General features: G+C 41.4%; 1 protein-coding gene across 1 annotated transcript in view; it reads left to right on the top strand.

Annotated features, from left to right (window-relative positions):
• The window catches only part of fer1l6 (fer-1-like family member 6), a 61,115-nt gene that overhangs the window by 36,365 nt on the left and 2,851 nt on the right, over positions 1–21,899 (top strand). Inside the window, exons 27-39 of the mRNA XM_031904479.1 lie at positions 224–349; positions 4,043–4,082; positions 5,356–5,486; positions 6,001–6,132; positions 8,209–8,334; positions 11,062–11,189; positions 11,727–11,897; positions 12,980–13,134; positions 13,851–13,993; positions 14,849–14,937; positions 15,623–15,721; positions 17,163–17,404; positions 18,729–18,892. Coding sequence (XP_031760339.1) covers positions 224–349; positions 4,043–4,082; positions 5,356–5,486; positions 6,001–6,132; positions 8,209–8,334; positions 11,062–11,189; positions 11,727–11,897; positions 12,980–13,134; positions 13,851–13,993; positions 14,849–14,937; positions 15,623–15,721; positions 17,163–17,404; positions 18,729–18,892 — 1,746 coding nt within the window. The remainder of the gene's footprint in view (positions 1–223; positions 350–4,042; positions 4,083–5,355; positions 5,487–6,000; positions 6,133–8,208; positions 8,335–11,061; positions 11,190–11,726; positions 11,898–12,979; positions 13,135–13,850; positions 13,994–14,848; positions 14,938–15,622; positions 15,722–17,162; positions 17,405–18,728; positions 18,893–21,899) is intronic.

The following is a 21,899-nucleotide window of genomic DNA, read 5'->3' on the forward strand; positions in this document are numbered from 1 at the left end:
GAGATAGTATTTTGGTATAACATAGTAACATTCAGGACCCAATATGGTATGATTCAGGCCTCAGTATGGTAAAACTTTAGCAACAATGTGGTATAATTCAGGTAAAATTATGATATGACCCAGACCACAAAATGGTATGACCCAGGCCACAGTTATGGTATATCAGAGACCAGAATAAAAATCCATATTTTTTCCATGGAATATATACTCTCTTGCACTGCAGGCTTTGGTCAGAGGGTCATTGAGACGATCAACCAAAAAGAAGAAAAGAACAATAGCAGACGAATCAGCAGAAAATGTCATCGATTGGTGGTCAAAATACTACGCATCTGTGGAGAAGCTGCAGAAGGTAATTTCACTGGAACCAACTGATATCATAGGTACAGTTTGATAAATGAATCTCTGACACCAGGTGAAGCCTCTTTGTTCCCTACTCCATAGCCTCTGTCTCCTGTTCTCTACTCCATAGCCTCTGTCTCCTGTTCCCTACTCCATAGCCTCTGTCTCCTGTTCCCTACTCCATAGCCTCTGTCTCCTGTTCCCTACTCCATAGCCTCTGTCTCCTGTTCCCTACTCCATAGCCTCTGTCTCCTGTTCCCTACTCCATAGCCTCTGTCTCCTGTTCTCTACTCCATAGCCTCTGTCTCCTGTTCCCTACTCCATAGCCTCTGTCTCCTGTTCTCTACTCCATAGCCTCTGTCTCCTGTTCTCTACTCCATAGCCTCTGTCTCCTGTTCCCTACTCCATAGCCTCTGTCTCCTGTTCTCTACTCCATAGCCTCTGTCTCCTGTTCTCTGCTCTGCGTTTTGCTGCCTCTGTCTCGACCAAGCAGTTCTGTTCTAGGGATTCCCTTGTACTAAGCACAATTCAGCAGAAACAGCCCCCTAAGTTTGCTCATAGCCTGTACAGAGAGATACCATAAAACTATGGCAGCATAGGGATTCCCCTGTACTAAGCACAATTCAGCAGGAACAGCCCCCTAAGTTTGATCATAGCCTGTACAGGGAGATACCATAAAACTATGGCAGCATAGGGATTCCCGTGTACTAAGCACAATTCAGCAGGAACAGCCCCCTAAGTTTGCTCATAGCCTGTACAGGGAGATACCATAAAACTATGGCAGCATAGGGATTCCCCTGTACTAAGCACAATTCAGCAGGAACAGCCCCCTAAGTTTGCTCATAGCCTGTACAGGGAGATACCATAAAACTATGGCAGCATAGGGATTCCCCTGTACTAAGCACAATTCAGCAGGAACAGCCCCCTAAGTTTGCTCATAGCCTGTACAGAGAGATACCATAAAACTATGGCAGCATAGGGATTCCCCTGTACTAAGCACAATTCAGCAGGAACAGCCCCCTAAGTTTGCTCATAGCCTGTACAGAGAGATACCATAAAACTATGGCACATAGGGATTCCCCTGTACTAAGCACAATTCAGCAGGAACAGCCCCCTAAGTTAGAGATTATCCCTTTAGACCATTACTAAAGTAACTTCATTCCTATTTAACCCCAAACACTATTATATACAGAGTTTAATTAATGATTTGAGTTGTTTTGCATTGCTCTACTTATAGCCAATACAAATTTATGTCAATTTTCCATAGTGTGCTAATGTATAATTACATGTTACCAAATGGGACAAATATGTATAACACGCTGGGGATCATATCTCATCTGTTATATATGATGGGACCTGTGTGATGTTAGAATATTACAGTGTGATGAATGCTCTAAATATCAAACATTTTTATAGCTTTAATATTCAAACAAGTCACAGTGAAAGTGATTTAAACGCAGTTAATGTCTGTGCCGGGAATATATACATTCATTAAACAATGTACAGAACTGAATCATAATAAGATTGTTGCTGCTTTCCTTAGCAAGGCGCCATGACACACTGATTTCTGTTAATTTGGGGTTAATTCTAGAAATAAGTATGTTTCTACTGATAGGGATACAGTTACTCAAATAAAAATGCGGTTTGGAACAAATGTCACTGGTTTGGACTGGGGATGTGATAGTAGAGAAGACATTTGGGGTGTGTTTATTAACATTGGAGACAAACATCACCCATAGGAACCAATCAGATCCTTGTTTTGGTTTTCTTACTTGTAGGTAACCATTCAAGTCTAATTGCTGATTGGTTGCTATGGGCAACATCACTGGTGGTGTTTGTTTCCAATGTTAATAAACACGCCCCTAGATGTGCCGCCATAAGGGAAGGCGTAAGCAGGGTTGGACTTGGGAGTGCAAGGCGCACAGGGGGTCCCGCCCCAGGGGTCTTGCAGGTGCTCCTGCCAACCATGTCCCCTAACCTCCCCCCCCCCACAGGGCCCCCCTAACCCCCCGCCAGGTCCCCCACCTGACGTCCTCCCCTGAGCGCGCGTAAGTTTAACGTGTTAGGGGAGAAACAGTCGGGCATGGGGAGCACCAGCAAAGGTTGGATTTAAAGGGGACCTGTCACACACACATAAAAAGCTGTATAATAATATTGCTTCATGAAACCCAAATTCTTTTTTTTATTAAATCATCCATATCTGTTATAAATATATTTAAAAATCCGAGCTGTCAATCATATATTGCCTGCCCCGCCTCTATGCCTCCGGCATAGAGGCGGGGCAGGCAATATATGACTGACAGCTCAGATTTTTAATTACAGTTACTTTTACTTTCCATTCAGCACTTTCTAGATATCGTTAGCCTCTTTCCTAGGGGCCAGGAACTGTTACTGGTTTCTAATGAGCAAGTTAGTAACTGTGATAAAATCCACACTGCTAGCAATCCTTTAGCACTTGCCATCTATTGTATTCAGATTTGCTCCAATGTGTAGGCTCTTGCTCTTTATCGAGCTTAGGCACCATTGGACCGAGGACCATATCAACCAGCCGATGTGGTGCCTGATTGAGATCTGGCCAATTTTAGGCTGGATTTAGTTGGGTAGGCCCATTGGTGGTGCCTATACACAGGCATATAAGCTGCCGAACTGGTCTAAGAGACTCAAAGTGGCAGTTGAAATCTGCCCTTTAGTCTGAGCTCCACACTTGGCACTAAGCACTCATGAAACTCAGTCCTAAACCCATTGTTCTGTAGCATTAAAGGGGTGGTTCAACTTTCAACTTCCTAGCAACTTTGCATTTGGTCTTAATTATGTGTTTTTTTTTATAGTTTTTGAATTATTTGCCTTCCTCTCTATATTTTTCCAGCTTTCAAATGGGGGTCACTGACTCTCACTGTCACTCTGTGAGCTTACAGTTATATTATTATTGTTACTTTTTATTCCTTATATTTCCATTTAGTCCCTCTCCTATTCATATTTCAGGCTCTTATTCACACGGCTGCCTGGTTGCTAAGATAAACAAGACCATAGCAACCAGAGAGCTGCTGAAATACCAAACTGGAGAGCTGCTGAACAAAAAACGAAATAGCCGAAAAAACACAGATAATACAAAATAAAGACCAATTTCAAATTGTTTCAGAATATCATTATCTACATCATACTAAAATGTTATTTAAAGGTGAACAACCTCTTTAATGCTTCTTCTGCTCCTGTAAATTGGGAGACGGGCACGAGGCACATTGTACTGCAATAGGAGCTCAGTGCCACTGACCAGGCCTTGGGGTTATATAATAAAAAGCACTATGATTGCCCAGGAGCAGTAACCCATAGCAACCAATCAGCAGGCAGCATTTACTGGTTACCTGTTTAAAAGCAAACATCTTATTGGTTGCTATGGGTTACTGCTCCTGGGCAACGTAGTGCCTTCTATTACATATGGGGGATAGTCTAATAAATAAATAAAAAAACTACTGGTCTAATAAATACAGTATAAGAAATAATATAATTATATTCAGTGCAGGAAAAGAGGTTTCTATCTAACAGCAAAAATATTGGCAAATGAAAAATTCTCAGATTTTCAGTTACTGGCTTTTAAATAGCAGCAATGTTACGCTCAGCCACCCCATGTTTCCAGCGCTTTTCATTTGAATTCTGGTCTATTAAATGTCAGCCATAAATACTCATCTATTTTTGTCTCCTGAAGGCCAAGGCTGCCGCCGCCGCCGCGGAGACGACGGATTCGTGTAAGTGTCTCAGTGGCCTGGTAACCTGGCGCTTTATTCCTCCACTAAAGAATGAAATGAAATGAAGTTAGTGAGCAGAGGAAACTCCTGCGATGCTGCTTTGCTGGAACTGACCAGAGATCCGGTGACTCTTCCCTGCTCACTAACTTCATTTTCTGCCAGCTGTGACAATGCATGCACCCAAAAGGCATATGTCAATAATCTCTTTTTAATGGAGTTTAATGGAGTTGTACTCTACATACAGTACAATATAGTTGCACTGTATATAGAGTGAGGTCTCTGTGGAAAGGTACAATCGGGGGGGGGGGGGGGGGGGTGCGCCAAAATGTAAGGTACCCCTGGCTGATGGTTTTCTCCTAACAGGAGTACCGGCCGGAGGTTTCAGGTATGCAATTACAATCACTTGGGGGTACTTACCTTTCCTTCTTCCTTAAGCTGAAATGTTTTACTGAACATTGGTAAAAAAAAATAGAATGAATGTAAAATGAATATTTTCTATTATTTACAATCTGATCACTTCCCCTCCGTGTGAATTTCCCCTAGAATCCCACGACTACTTGGTGTAGAACTGATGATATAGCAGCTCCCATATAGACAGAGCATCTTCATGTCATGTCCCATACATTATTATTATATATAAAGGCAAGATATCGGCTATAAACCATTACTGACAATACAGGGAATAATACACATTAAAATATACTTTTCGTGGGTTTAGAGGTTCTTGAAACCATGAAAAAAAAACGTATTTTCTCTAAAATCACGAATGCCAAGTGATTTATGAAAACAGCCTTTTAAAAAAAAGCACAAATGAGACAAAATGTGGAAAAATGTAAAATAAGGGACACTGGGAAAAATCCCGGTGGGCCCCAGCTCTAGTGGGCCCTGGTGGCCCAGACCCATCTCTTGCAGCGCTCCCCCTGCCCAACCGCTCCTCCCCTGACACGCTCAGGTGGGGGGGCCCTGTGAGGGGGGTTAGGGGGGCCCCTGCGGGGGGGGGGTGTTAGGGGACACCTGCAGGGCCCCTGGGGCAGGAGCCCCGATGGGCCCTTCACCCCTGAGTCCGACCCTGCCTACATCACTTCAGCAGCTTTAATATGGTATATTATTACTTTCAGATTTGTCACAGTTTTTATGCATAATAAATGGTGAAAAAAATCGTGTTTTTTTTCCTACAAAAACATGGTATTTTTGAGTAAAAAATTATAAATTGTGAAAAAAGTAAAATACGAATCTTATTAAATGCCCACCTTAATGTTGTTTATACTGCTAGCTGGCAGGACCCCGGGGCAAGTCAGTTTAACAATTGAAGAACCAGAAAAAAAGAAGAAAGATGGGAAAAAAGGAATGGAATTGGTCAAAAAGAAACCCAAAGAAGAAGGTCCCAAGCTTGCTACCCTGCAGGTACAGTAATGGCGCTTTAATGTGCCGAGTTCTCTGTTTAGTGCAATGATATCTGTATTGGGTGCCAAGAAAATGTAAATATAAAGGGGCATTCAAATATATATATATAATGCTTGGTAAATACAGGTATCGGACCCCTTATCCGGAAACCTGTTATCCAGAAAGCTCCGAATTACGGAATGCCCGTCTCCCATAGACTCCATTTTAATCAAATAATTCAGAATTTTAAAACTGATTTCCTTTTTCTATGTAGAAATAAAACAGAACCTTGTAATTGATTCCAACTAAGATATAAATAATCCTTATTGGATGCAAAACAACCCTATTGAGTTTAATTAACGTTTTATAGATTTTTTAGTAGACATAAGGTATTGAGATCCAAATTACGGAAAGACCCCTTATCCGGAATACCCTTGGTCCCAAGCATTCTGGATAATGGGTCCTATACCTGTATATAGATATATCTACTTGTTTTAAAGGGCAACTCCAGCCTGTTACCAATATAACATTTCAGATCTATAGCAATGAACTGGAAAATGAGTTTAAGAATTTTGAAGACTGGGTCAGAACCTTTGAACTTCTGCGAGGGAAATCTACAGATGACGAGCACAGTGTCCACGATGATAGGATCATTGGCAAATTCAAGGTAACCATGAAAGATCATTGTTTTTGATATAAACATAAAGATGTAATGTTATTACTGTTGCTAAGGATTCTGCACCCCCAGGAATAAATAGGAAAATGAGAATGCACTACGTAGCAAGGGGTGCCCAGACATGGGGGCTACTGCAGCTCCCCTACCCCACTGAGAAGCCTAAGGTCTTCCTCTCTTTCTGCAGAATTCTGCAGGAAACTCTGGGGTGCTCCATGTATTGCAAGGGTCACTGAGATGCTGTAGTGTATGGACTTTTTTTGCAGCAACCACAACTATTTTTGACACAACCAAAATGTTGCTAAACAATTAGGCGATGGTGTAAAGCAGAATTTCTCTACGAATCCGTGCCTGCCGAAAAGATTTGCTCATCACTATCTGTCAGCAGAGCTGGGGGTTGAGGAGTCTCCTGGTGCATTGTGGCAGAAATAGCACTGATCTTGCCAAACATAGAGGAAGTGACATCACACATTGCAGAAGTGACATCACACGAAGAGGAAGTGATGTCACAAATAGTTGAAGTGACATCCTGCAAACTGTGGGGGGGAAGCTAGATCCGGTGCCAAGGGTGGCACGGGACCTGGAAGGTTCAATCATTTGAAATAAAGCAATATTCCTCTATCCAGAAACCCAAGGGGTCATTTAGTTTCCCTGGGGAGCAAGGGGTAGAACACTAAGGGGTGCAAGGCAGCCCCCCTACTGCTCACTTAACAAGCAAAAAAAGAAAACAGTATTATTGATTTATCTCTGTGTATCAAATGACAACAAATGTATTGTTTCTATAAACTGCAGTGATCAGCATTTTTTCAGAGAAAATCTGATCCTTTGGGCCATTCCATTTGTGCATAGTGTGGTGAGCTGAATATCAATACTTACCATTAATTATATCCATGAGTAGTCTTGGTAGGGAAGGAACTGAAGAGATAGCTCACAAAAAAAACTTGAAATGTCCTTATTAAAGGGCACCTGTCACTCTGTAAGTGTTTAAATAGCCCCCCGCTCACCTGGCGATGTCACCAAGCGAGCAGATCTTCTCCCGATATCCCCCACCTATGGGTGGGCAACATTGGGCGAATCTAGGCTAATTCAGAAGTTTGGACCTGGGGCCAAACGATCGACTTATAACGACGGGTATAGGCAAAGTCGGCTCGGGGACCGCATCAACGAGCCGATGCGGTCCCCGATCCGACTTAATTTTTTAACCTGCCCAATCGATATCTGCCTGATTTCAGGCCAGATATTGGTCGGGCAGCCCCGTCGGTAGTGTCCATACACAGGCCGATTAGCTGCCGAATCAGTCTAAGGGACTGATATCGGCAGCTAGAATCGGCCAGTGTATGGCAGCCTTCAGTAATATACACAAGTACAATGGAAATGCGACCGACCTGCCCAAATTAGCTACAAGCACACAAAAGGTAAGGGATTGATCAGTGCACATTCCCTGGTTTCACTAGTTGTTTAGTATCAGTGCATATATTTTATGGTCATAGAACTGACAAGCTACCATACCAGGTTAGGGAAAACCCCTATAGGGTGGTCCTAGCTATTTACCTTCAGTCATATATTTCATTGGCTGGCACCTCCCTGCAGGGTGGCATTTCTTGGGATAAGTGTCTCCTGACCTGGGCATTGGTCCCAGCCCTGGCTCTTCCCATGCCATTCGATTTTTAAAGCATTGGTCCCACAGACTTAATCCTCACTCTTTTTAAGCTGAACAAGACATTCCTTTTCTCACAAATGTAATTGTTTCATCCTATAGCCAGTCAGCATGGGGCACTGTTGTTTTGAAATTAATTGTATTAGTCATGTAAAACTGCTAATATCTTGCAAAATAAAAAGTAATAATTAATGTAAGTTGCAATAGTGCTTAGAACAATGTTACATTGATTTGTTTCAAGTGTTTACATTTCTGTTAACTCAAACTAATAACAACTGAATATCCTCTGCCCTTGTCCTGGGTGTTATGGTGTCATCTGAGCTGTTTAGCCAATAAATAGGTTTTACAGATAAGGTACAATGTGATTCTGGAATATCTATCAAATAATACTTGTATTCTATGGGATTTCTCAGGGATCGTTCTCCATATACAAAAATGTAGATGACACCAACTTGAAGGATGGCGGGCAGCTAAGGATTCTGCAGGGAATTCCACCCAACCATACTGTGAAAGTCCTGATACGGGTCTATATTGTGGCAGTAAGTGTGAAGCAACCAAACTTATTATCCAATGCTTCGATTTGTATGTATGTACAGTATGTATGTATATTTTTATTTATATAGCACCACTTAATTATATAGTGCTGAACAGCAGAACAAAAAATGAATACAACAAACATGGTGTCATTTATATAAACTCTTTGTGACAAGATAGTGTTGTTATTTACAAGTGACATTTCCCTTTCCTAGGTAAATGCCTTTTAAGATACCTTTTAAGAAAATGATATTCTATAGCACAAATGCAGAAAGGAACACCCCTATTATCTTAGCAGCACTGAGTGTATGTTGAGTATTGCTGTTTAAGAAAAATTATTTTGAGAATGGCAGGGTTTAGACTGGGTCAGACTGGGAAAAAACCTGGTGGTCCCCGGCCCTCGGGGACCTTCTGATCCAGGCCCACTCCCTGCCGGTACCTGTGGGTGCTGCTACCCCCCATCCGTGAAGTAGAATAAAGCAACAGGTACAAAGCATGCTGGTGCATGGGGGGGGGGTGCAGTGCACAGGAGCTTGCAGCTGGGGTTTGGGGGCCCTGAGGGGGCAGCCCCGGTTGACCCAGACCAGTCTGACACTGGGTTTAGAGCAGAGCTGTCCCTAGAAGTCAGAACTTACTTGTCTTGGTTTGTGTAAATCCCTCTGTGGCCTCACCACTGGGACAAGAGAATTGTGGGCAGCACATTATAGGCCTTTCTTTAAGCATGGGCACAGCCTACGGTATCCAGTCAGATATATTGGTCTGTGTTCATCAGCTGGAAGCTGTGTCAGATGTGCTGCTTCAGTGACTTTATTTAATTGCATATATAAATAATTGCATGTATAGTAGCTGAGGTAGAAAACGAAAGACAAGTGGCTGTCAATGTTACCATTTGCCCTAACTAATGACTAAGGGCTGTTTATAGCTTATTTTCAGCAGTGAGCTGGTCTAGAGATATTTAACATAAAAATTGGAATCTAAGCCAGTTTGGCTCAGAAAGGCAATGTAACTCCCTCCCAAGCCAAAGGGCAATTAGACCTGTACCTGGGCAATGGGCAACGTTTTGAGCTGTTTTGCTGAGTCCATCAGAGAACATAATAATCATGCTCCATTTCTGGCCCAGAAGGTGTGGGTGCTGTAACTGAAATGTGCCTTCTGTCCATAAATATAGTACAGCTATGGGATCCTTTATCCGGAAACCCGTTATCCATAGACTCTATTATAAGCTAATAATTCTAATTTTTTAAAATGATTCCCTTTTCTCTGTAATAATAAAACAGTACCTGTACTTGATCCCAACTAAGATATAATTACCCCTTATTGGGGCAGAACAGTCCTTTTGGGTTTATTTAATGGTTAAATGATTCCCTTTTCTCTGTAATAATAAAACAGTACCTGTACTTGATCCCAACTAAGATATAATTACCCCTTATTGGGGGCAGAACAATCCTATTGGGTTTATTTAATGGTTAAATGATTCCCTTTTCTCTGTAATAATAAAACAGTACCTGTACTTGATCCCAACTAAGATATAATTACCCCTTATTGGGGGCAGAACAGTCTTATTGGGTTTATTTAATGGTTAAATGATTCCCTTTTCTCTGTAATAATAAAACAGTACCTGTACTTGATCCCAACTAAGATATAATTACCCCTTATTGGGGCAGAACAGTCCTATTGGGTTTATTTAATGGTTAAATGATTCCCTTTTCTCTGTAATAATAAAACAGTACCTGTACTTGATCCCAACTAAGATATAATTACCCCTTATTGGGGGCAGAACAGCCCTATTGGGTTTATTTCATGGTTAAATGATTCCCTTTTCTCTGTAATAATAAAACAGTACCTGTACTTGATCCCAACTAAGATAAAATTACCCCTTATTGGGGGCAGAACAATCCTATTGGGTTTATTCAATATTTAAATGATTTTTGGCAGACTTAAGTTATGGAGATACAAATTACGGAAAGATCCCTTATCCGGAAAACCCCAGGTCCCGAGCATTCTACATAACAGGTTCCATACCTGTAGTTCTAAAAGCACACAATGTATATAAGAGCAGCTGAACTATAAGCTTAGTCTACTTCGAAATATGAGCACAAGGCTAGAGGGGCTGTTTATGGCTTATTTTCAGCAATGAGGGATATGATATCCGTGCTGCCAATTGCTAATGACTATCTCCGAGGCTGCTAACGTCACTGGCTCTATGGAGCTGACTCCTATTGATCTGCATGACAGCAAGGACAGATATCAGCTGCAGCCGGAGGTACAAAGCCATGGTCCAAAAAAGATTAAAACCAATGGCAAATCTTTACTGGCGCCTAACATATACTGTGTTTCTATGTAAAAGTCGGTCTTCCTTTCAGCATTTCCTTAGCCCTAAAGGACTTTATAGCTGCTGCTGCTACGTTCTTCCAACTCACCGTCAATATGAAAACACACTATTATATAATTACATAAAATAATGAAACAGTGATTCCTAAATGTGAAACATTAACAAATAAAACAGATGATTGTCTGACAGCTTAATACGTAATACAGCTTGGCAGTGGCCTAATTAACAGACAATGGGGATGTAAGATGACAGCACTTTGCCTGGAAGAGTTGAGGTTAATACATTGACACCGCACATCCATTCCGGATAATTGGCCATTTACACGCACTGGGCTTTTCCTCTCACCTCTGAATTCTCTAGATAACTAATTACCTGGGTTTTTGTGTTTCTGTGACATTAGGGCTTTAACCTTAGCCCGGCCGATCCGGATGGGAAGTCTGACCCCTACATTGTGTTAAGACTTGGGAAGACTGAGATCAAAGATCGAGATAATTACATCCCTAAGCAGCTAAACCCGGTGTTTGGGAGGTAAGACGCGGTTTCATTTGCCTTGTTCCCCTACTCAAGTTGTATCTCACATGTATCTAGCTCAGGAATGTCCCACGCTTGCAGGGTTGGACTGGGGTGTATGAGGCCCACCAGGGCTGCTACCCCAGGGTTTACCCAAAAAATTACAGATTGTGTGCATTTTTTTAAAAAAACACAACTGGATTTAAGACCCTCCATTGTACCCCAGAGGATGACAGGACCAAGCATGGTAGTTCCTTAGTCTGAAAAGCTCTAAAATATGGATGGTTTCTTGAAACAGGAATAGTTGGAATAGTAACAAACTTGTTATGTGAATATCCCCGTCAGATCTGTCTTGTGGGACCAAAAGCCCCACTCTCTGAGCATCCAAAAGGGAGCAACTCAGGAACAGGAAATGGGTGGTGACTTGATGGCCTAGTAAGTGAAGGGATCGTAAAGCCTTGCCTGACTGTCATACTTGTAAGATCACATGTTATTGTAGAGTTTTATAACTGCAATTTATTGTCTAATGGGACAGCTTCCCTTTTGTTTATTTAGATCATTTGAAATGCAAGCAACATTCCCGAAGGACTCCATATTGTCCATTGTGATATACGACCATGATATGATTGGGACGGACGACCTCATTGGCGAAACAAAAATAGATCTGGAGAATCGATTCTTCAGCCGACACCGCGCCACCTGTGGCTTGCAGAGTCAATATGAAATGTAGGGTTTCCTTCTTAAGTGAAGGCGGTGGGGTTTCTAATGAGGATAAATGTGTCTTAGAGATTTTCTTTTGTTTCTTGTGTTCCATTGATTCTGAAGCCAAAGGGGTCATTTCCAAACTTAACTAGAAATCTCCCCAAAGTCTTTAAAGACACACAGATATGGTAAGAACATGCCAGCACTGCCTTCATTCTCTAAAGAGTTCTAAGCTCCACTTCCGCTTCATTCTGCATAAAACCATTAGATATTTTTACAGAGCCTCCTGGTCCCTAGGATCTTAGGTCCTTAATTGAAAAGAATCACCTGTATCTCAAGTCCAGTTTACTTGCTTTAGTTTTTGGACTTTTTTGGACTTCTGGACCGGTGTTGGATAATTTATATAATTATATTGAGGCATAATGCAATGTAACTTGGTGAGAAACACAGAGAGGCTCCCAATTCAACAGTTAATACAACAGTTGGTTCATATAACCCAGTGGTTGTCAGAAATCTTCAATTCACCTTTGGGGTCCAACCTTTTTCATGGGGCCCCTTCATCTGGCACTTAGGTTAAATATGTAGGAAAACAATTATGTAGTTTTAATAATGTATTAGAAGTTCCAAGAATATCTAGAACAGAAGACATGTTTTCAACAAATGCAAGTGTAAAAAACCTCTAAAACCACGAAGAAAGATCTTCCAGTTGTCATTGACTTCTACATGATCTCAAGAGGTTTTTAGAGAGAGAGTATTTTTGCTTTCGGATTTGTCGGGGTTTTGTTGCATAATGAAAATCGTATTTCGGCACAAAGAATACAAGTTGTGAAAAAGTAGTGATGCCCCAAAATATTCCCATATACCACTACCCTAACACAAAGGTGCAAATGCACAAGCAAGGTTGTACAATTAGCATTAGTATTGTTTGCTAGGGAATGACAGAGTATAAGACATCTGTGTGTGAATATCTAGAAAGAATAGATTTATAGTGGGAATCACATATTAGACCAATGAGATCAGGGCACACAGTCCGTATGTAAGGCTTTTAATGCATAATATTCAAGGTACAGAGTATTTTGTATATAACTTGTCCTTTTGTTACACAGAGAGGGATACAATGCCTGGCGAGACTCCACCAAACCAACAGAGATTCTGGCTAAACTTTGCAAAGACAACAAGCTGGACGGGCCCTACTTACGTCCTGGGCAGATACAAATTGGAGGCAAAATATTTACCGGTCAAACCATATTTAACCAAGACGGTAACTCTTTTTGAATGTATATCACTATCCAGTTAGCTTACGCTTTGCATGGGCCTAAATAGAAACATTGTTTTATGTATATATAATAGTTATTTATTGTTAATTTTGGAAATATTTAATTTCTGGAAGAGCTTTTATTGGTTGGTTTCTTAGCGATGGCGGCTGAATGTGTTGGGAATAGTTAATAAATGACTTTTGCGCATTTACTCACGGGATGTGGGGAAGTTCTGGGTCAGCGCCCCCGGCTGGGGGAGGGGGGCACAACAACCAAAGTGAGAGAGAGATCCATTAATCACCTGAAACGTGAGTGAGTTAGTGAGCAACTGAATGCACAGAGCCCCCCACTATCACTCATATAACTCATGAAATTAATAGGAAATGCTGTAAAGATCCAGTGAATGAATAGAGAATAGGAATTATCTTGTTGCCACTGTTACATTTTACTGTACATAAGGAAGAGCATAAATCAAAGGAAAATAATGAAGTTATCCCCTCAGTATGCGAGTGTCCTCCGGGTGTCCATTGTGATGAATTATTCTGCGCTTTATATGTAATATATCAACTTTTATCAACTTTTAAAAAGGAAAGTGTGTATTTTGCTGGCAATTTCCAGGCAGTGATGTGCCCATTTATCAGAGGAAGCGAAGGTTATTGGATCATTGTGTCTGGTTCCTGGCACTGCTATGGGATCTCTTATTTTGTGGTCTCTTTGACAGATGAGCAAGTGGAATCGTATGAGCATCTTGCCCTGAAAGCTCTTCATTCTTGGTCCGACATTCCTGATATTGGGTGCAATCTAGTCCCAGAACACATTGAAACCCGACCCTTGTACCACAAGGACAAACCTGGAATAGAGCAGGTGATGGGATGAGAAACTTACCCTTTAACAGTGAACTTCAACTTGGCTTTGAGAACCATTGCACATTTGGGTTTCCCTATACCCAACGCTTGATTTTAAGTACAGGGCCCCCTTCCAGTGCAAACATGAATTTCTTATGTAATCAGCTTTGTACCAAAGGGTTGAAAATGTACCAATGAAGAAAAACAAAGTAGGAGAAACAAAATGCCACCCTATGTTGCTAGATTTACACAGAGTACAGCAGAGTAGCAGTCCCTGCTACCATGCCTCTTCCCCCAGAGATGGATTCCGCATCCCAACTGCCTGGTCTGGGCATTAGGTAAATGTATGGTGAGGGTGAGTGTAGGGAAGGGAATGTGAAAGTGTAAAGAGAAGTAAAAAATAAAGATAAAAGGAAAGGTGAAGAGGAAAAAAAATAAATGAGAAGAAATAAGTAAAAAAAACTGGGACCTGAGGGTCTGGTAGGATCCGGCGGGACTGGCAATCTGTGAGTTTGGGCAAATGCCAGAGGGGCTGCTGTGAGATGCCATAGTCACTATTTATTGGGCTGGGGGGGCAGTTTGGGCCTCTGTTAGCTTGGAATGCCAGGGCCTATTTTGAATCCCAGGCCAGTCCTGGTTAGGAGTGAGGAGACAATAAAATAAAAAGATTTTGGTGAAGGAAAGAAAGACAGAATGTAAAGAATGATAAGGAGATGAAGATAATGAATGAGATGGAAAATAATGATGGAGAGCCGAGATTACACTGTACTGAATAGGCCCCTGATCTGCGCTTTGCTAGAGAGTCCCAGCAGCCCCGGGTGTTCATGTGGAATATACCATGTAATGTATAAATAACGATTGTATTCATTTTTAGGGGAGGATTCAGATGTGGGTGGACATGTTCCCTACAGATCTGCCGCTTCCAGGCCCTCCTGTTGATATTTCCCCAAGGAAGCCAAAAGGGTAATATAATTGTGTAATAAGGCTCTGCATCAAGATCACTGTTTTAACGACTCCAGGAGCAGGTTTAATATATTCAGTTTACAGATCTAATACAGATCTAATGAAAAGCTAATATCACCAAACATCCTCAGCCTTCAAGACTGATCAATATAGAAATTATTGTTATTAATGATAATATTCTTTTCATTTAATTTCATTCCCACAGCTCTATGATAATTAAGGTGAATTAATTCTATTTATAGGGGATCTATAGTGTGTGATGCATGCCCTAACTATAAATATAAAACCCTGTATTATTGGTGCCCAATCCCACTGACACTGGTAAAGATTTGTGGGGCAACTACAAGATAACTTCCCCTTTAGATCAAAACTTCCATACTGCCTGATACAGTATATTTATATTCCCTTAATAGCCCAAGTGGCTGCATATAATATATAGTCATTATATAAGGGTAAAGGTGTTCCGGTAAGTACAGACACAAGCAACATAAAGCTGAAATGAAGGGGAAAATGGTTTCCATTATAGACATTTCCAGTAAAACCTTTAGCCCTATGGTCTGGTGTAAAAACATATTAAGATCCTTTGTGTACTGAGCTACTTTTTTCTGTAATATTATCTAAATATATTATCTAAAATATATTTATACATGGGCCTCTTTATTAAGCTTTTGTGTTTTCTCTTTAGATATGAACTGAGAATCATAATCTGGAACACAGAAGATGTGATATTAGAAGATGAGAATATATTCACAGGGCAAAAATCTAGTGATATCTATGTTAAAGGGTATGTTGACATTTTGTGTTCAGCTACAAAAAGGTAATCACTTTACATTATCTATCACTTTAGTCTTTTTTTTATGGGCGTTTTCCTCCTTGGCTTTATGGACTTCCTCCTGGATCTTTGTATTGTGCTTTATGGGCTGTGGGTTATTATTATTATTAACATTTATTTATAAAGCGCCAACATATCCCGCAGCGCTGTACAATAAGTGGGTTCCATACATTGGGCATACAGAGTAACATATAAAGCAATCAATAACCGATACAAGAGGTGAAGAGGGCCCTGCCCAAAAGAGCTTACAATCTACAAGTAAAGCGCCAACATATCCCGCAGCGCTGTACAATAAGTGGGTTCCATACATTGGGCATACAGAGTAACATATAAAGCAATCAATAACCGATACAGGAGGTGAAGAGAGCCCTGCCCAAAAGAGCTTACAATCTACAAGTAAAGCGCCAACATACCCCGCAGCGCTGTACAATAAGTGGGTTACATACATTGGACATACAGAGTAACATATAAAGCAATCAGTAACCGATACAGGAGGTGAAGAGAGCCCTGCCCAAAAGAGCTTACAATCTACAAGAAGAAAGGGCTGAGACACAAGGTGTGGGAATCACCAGGATTTGTAGGGTTGTGTTGCTGAGGGGGGCCCTAATGGTGGACATCAATTATAATGATTATCGAAAAGATTTTGTTCTAGATGACTCTGTAACATAAATCTCTGACCTGGGTGTCTTAACTGTGGCTGATCTAAATTGCATGGTGGGAGTTTAGGTTAGGTAGGAAGGCCAGAGACTCTATATTAGTGGGGCTTGCACCTCCAGGGTGCATAAAGCAGTGGCAGGGGGATCAGCCTAAAACCATTAAGCGGAGCTGGATCCCATGAATACAGCAGTGCCTCAGTTCTGTAGCCCAGTAATTATGAGGGCCTGCCCCTTATCTATGCATCTATCGCTTGGTTTTGTATCCAGTAAGAGGTGCAGACCAGGGTCACACTGAGCCGGAGGGACACCGGGCAAAAACTGAGTGGGCCCTGGCAGACCCCGGCAACCGAGTCCGGCTCCCCATCCGTGCCGGGAACTGTTTGTGGGTGCTCCAGGGAGCTTTTGTCTCAGTAGAATATCATACTAGTTTTACTATAAATCCATATATTCAAGCAGCAGAAAAAAATTCAACTTGCAATCATGCAACAGAACATAGTTGTTGAAGAAAGATTTCTACTATGTTGTGTAGATACCATGAAAGGATATACTCCCTGCAGTGCCATCAAATGGGCTATGGAGAAATAAGGGCAACAGCCAAGGCCAACACAATCTAGCACTGAGCACAGCTTTATAAGTTGGAAGGGGTTCTCTGTATGAGCTACATAGTATATACGTAGTATATACTCGTTCCAGTACATAGAGCCGCGTTTCAGTGGCAGTGTTTATGTCTATTGCAGGTGGCTGAAGGGAATCGAAGACGACAGCCAGGAGACAGATGTCCATTACAACTCCTTAACCGGCGAAGGCAATTTCAACTGGCGTTTTGTATTTCCGTTCAGCTACCTCCCTGCAGAAAAACTAATGGTGGTCAGTAAGAGAGAGAATATATTTTCTTTAGAGAAGACGGAAAGGAAAATCCCCACAGTGCTGCTGCTCCAAGTCTGGGATTTTGACAGACTTTCTTCTGATGACTTCCTAGGTACGAGCCGAAGCTCTCTCCATTCAGCTCCAGTGAAACATAAACTGCTGTTCTACCCACTGAGCAATGCATTAATATTATACATTAAAGCCATGCTTGTAGAGCAGAATGTTAATTGCAGCCAGTAAGGTGTGTGTGTGTGGGGGGAGTAATTGCAACTGCAATAATCCTAATAATCCTGTGCTACAATATTACAAATACTTCCCAACTCACTGATTATTTTTTAATCGATAAGCATTTCCTTTTTTAAAAAAATTATTTTATTAATGGATTCTGCTTTCTGCCACTAGGTGGAGCATGCAGTGAAAGCAGATAATACTCTCTACTTATTGTCTTGCCAACTGGCATTGCTGCGAAAGCTCCGACCACTAAAATAAGGCCTCTCTGCATTCTTATCCTGTCCCTCTCTATATAAACAGCAGTACTTTGGAGACGATTGCCTCCATCGACTTCTTAATGTGTGAATGTGGCCTGAAGATTCAGTAGCAGGAGAATGTAGCTACTGCCTAGGCAAATCCAACCCAATCAGTTGTATACATAAACTTCTTAATACCATCATCTCTGTAAATAACCCCTGTATTTATCGAATATGAGGCAATATATTTAAGATTATGGAGGCCAGCTGCCTCCATGTCATCCCGGATCAGGAACTATAGATTAATTTCCTTTCTGATTAACAGTGAACTCCAGTATTATACTACTTATTTAACTAAGCCCCTATGGGCCTGGGAGCAAAATTTGTACCCATGTCCCACTCCCCAACACCTACTTCTGCACCTATTCCCTTACTGCAATTCACAGCACCTCTGCAGTATCCCCAGGGGCCCCACATGGGGTTCAGATCACTCTGTAAGGTACATTTTTATGTTTGCCCAATTATAGGGGTGATCTGGCTTGTTTACTATTAAATACTCAAGTTTGGTCGCTTATCAATAAACAGTTCCAATCTATAATTGCCAACTGAGTTGGCCACTGTATTAAATTAATTATTCATCAGCCATGTAGCATGTATATTATATAAGGTTTTACTCATAGTAAGGGATGATGAATAGGATTGGATAAATCCCATCTTATCAAACATGAATATATTTCTCAGCTGCAGGTTGATTGGTTGGTAGGTTGCAGGTTGGTGGTTATATTAAGTGTATGGGGCAAGGTTGCTTAAGGCCAGTGCAATTCTTAGCATATATAATAGATGTTCAGCCCTGCACCATGAGTATTTTATAGAAGCTTCTTTTAAAGGAACAATAATCTGCAGAATGAAATTTCGCTTAATAATTTGCTAATATGAAAGATGCACTCTAATTATCCCACTGAACCAAAGGTTCTATGGAGCTGAACCTAAACGCGTTCCATCGGGGAGCCAAAACTGCCAAGGGCTGTGACCTGAGCATGGCCGCCACCCCAAAGGATGAAAACAAGATCTCCATCTTCCAGCAGAAGCGAATCCGAGGCTGGTGGCCCTTTGTGAAATCCGGAGAGCTCACTGTAAGTTCTTTATCTGATTCTGGGTTTTCTTCTATTCTCCCTTATTGATAAGAGGCAGGTACCTATCATACCTGTACTGCCAAAAGCAGGCTTCCTGTCTCTATATCTAATCTAGAGCCCTAAGGTCCTACTGTGGACCTACTTATACTCTATTCTGGGAAGCTATAAGCAGATAATAAGAACCCACTGTATTCTATTTATAAATCAGGATTTTAGCATTGGAGCTTGTAGGATGGAGGTGAGACGGATGAATACTATTTTTCAGCTACAAACTAGGCCACGCAGGAAAAGTGGAGCGGTTCCGAGGAAAAGCTTTGTAGTTATTGTCTCCTGTAAGAAGGAATACAGGTCAGGGGGCAATCTATTTTCTGTTCAGCGAGAAATGTTCATTATAATAGGTTGTTGAGCTCCTCCATCATATTTAACTACAAGGTACAGCCAGAAAGCTAGCAAGCCAATATCAGCTTAGGCAGGAAAAGAGCAAGAACCTTTCTTGGGGTTCTACTCAGCACAGTCACTGCATATGGAGTTTTATATTGACCAATCGATGGGCCCTTTTACCAGTTTATGGGGTGCCATATCCAGTATCTCAGGGGAGGAAGCCAATGAACTTGTTTTCACCGCACTGTATGTTCATTAGGATGTAAGCTTGTCACAAGCACCAGCTGTTACGCTCATTGATCTGTATGGAAACCGAAAAGCTTTCACCGCGCAGACAGAAACGTCAGAAACTGTCAGAAACGAGGAAATATCATTTGATAATTAGCCAGTCTCTCATTGGCTCCGTAGCAACGAGGGCCCCAGTGTCCTGGTACAGATGTGCTTCAGAGATGCAAATGACTTACGCTATTGAATGGGCTTGTCATGTTCTTCTTGCCTTGATTTGGTTCTGTATTTATTAGTATTGAGCTTCTTCTCTTTACAATGAGTGCAATACCCGTGCATTGCAATCATTGTAAAGAAAAGAAGAGGACAAATACAGAAAACCCTCTAGGGATACACTAAATCCCCATATCAGCATTAGTATTCAAGCCAATTATGAAGCCTCCGTCACACAAGCAGTAATTCATACACAAATTAGGGCTCATACTCAGTTATATATTCAGCTACATCTTTCATGAAAGATCAGTATTTGGCTGAATCAGGGCCATTTTAATAAATGGGCAAAGAGGGTATTTACCCAGGGCCCATCAGAACAGGGGGGCCACCAGTTAGATCCTCCGGTTTGACCACCTGGTTGGGCTCCACAGCATGGTTCCATTCTTTCCATTTTGCTTTGGCAACCCCATTAGGACATTTATCAGCTCCCATGGGTGTTGAAGTGGCACACTTGTGGTTCATGTCTACTTGAGTAAGAATAGACCATTTCTTCACTGACTTATTATGCTGAAGCTCCACTGTTTAGGGATAGTTCTACCCCAAATTTCTTGGAGCAGCAGAGCCCACTAATGACATCTTTGCCTTAGGCCTGCTTGTACTTATTGTGACTCTGGGTCAAATCCAAAAAATGATAGATGGCGGTGCTTCCCTTTGAATCAGGTTCCTGCCATGAACACACAATCTCTAATGAGCATATAATGCACCTCTAGAGCTTGGTGAGGAGCATCTTCCCTCAGCCAAATGCCTCTAGCAATATCTGGAAGCCCTTAGGTTGGTGCCAATTGCATCTTTTTTTTTTCCTGGCAAGTCATAGGCTGTGTTGGCTTGCTTGGGGTGCTGCCCTTTTTAATGTACGCAGTTTCCCACTATACAAGCTCAGTAATTCATAGACTATGAATAAGTCCCCAACAGGCACGAAACGTGTTGGGCTTAATCTTTGTCCTAATAAATGAATTTTTACATTTCGACTATATTTTGACCTTTTTTTTGGGGGGGGGGGGGGAAAGCCTACATTTTTTTCTCATTGAACTTCTGTACCATGCACCCATAGACTGGGTGAACTTAGGGTTTCCTTCCATTCAATTACTTCTATACATTACTATTTGTGTGCAACTTCACAATTTTGAGCATTAATCACTGCTTAATGTTTCTGCTTTTTTGCTACTGGGTATGTTCTGTACAGGATACAATTACACTATAATTATTATTCATTTATAACATGCCAACTGTTACACTGAAATGAACATTATATAGTATTACTGTGCATCACTATGGGGAAATATAAACCGTGCCACAAACAACCAGTGGGACTCACTGCCCATATTGACGATCCACCAGGGTGGCCAAATCATGCCAAGAGCTGCGTGTATGATCTGCTTGTATTATCTGCTTGTATGTTCTGCTTGTATGATCTGCTTGTATGTTCTGCTTGTATGATCTGCTTGTACGTTCTGCTTGTATGATCTGCTTGTATGTTCTGCTTGTATGATCTGCTTGTATGATCTGCTTGTACGTTCTGCTTGTATGATCTGCTTGTATGTTCTGCTTGTATGATCTGCTTGTATTATCTGCTTGTACGTTCTGCTTGTATGTTCTGCTTGTATGATCTGCTTGTATTATCTGCTTGTACGTTCTGCTTGTATGATCTGCTTGTATGTTCCGCTTGTATTATCTGCTTGTATGATCTGCTTGTATGATCTGCTTGTATGATCTGCTTGTACGTTCTGCTTGTATGATCTGCTTGTATGATCTGCTTGTATGTTCTGCTTGTATGATCTGCTTGTACGTTCTGCTTGTACGTTCTGCTTGTATGTTCTGCTTGTATGATCTGCTTGTATTATCTGCTTGTACGTTCTGCTTGTATGATCTGCTTGTATGTTCTGCTTGTATTATCTGCTTGTACGTTCTGCTTGTATGATCTGCTTGTATGATCTGCTTGTATAATCTGCTTGTATGATCTGCTTGTATGATCTGCTTGTACGTTCTGCTTATATGATCTGCTTGTATGATCTGCTTGTATGATCTGCTTGTATGTTCTGCTTGCCGAAGCTCAGTCTGTTGCACAGATGGCTGTTAGTTGGAATGGTTAAAAGCAGTTTGCTCATTAATACAGGGGGCAAAGAAAAGG

Source organism: Xenopus tropicalis, chromosome 6 (assembly GCF_000004195.4).
Source record: "Xenopus tropicalis strain Nigerian chromosome 6, UCB_Xtro_10.0, whole genome shotgun sequence".
Taxonomy (NCBI): Eukaryota; Metazoa; Chordata; class Amphibia; order Anura; family Pipidae; genus Xenopus; species Xenopus tropicalis.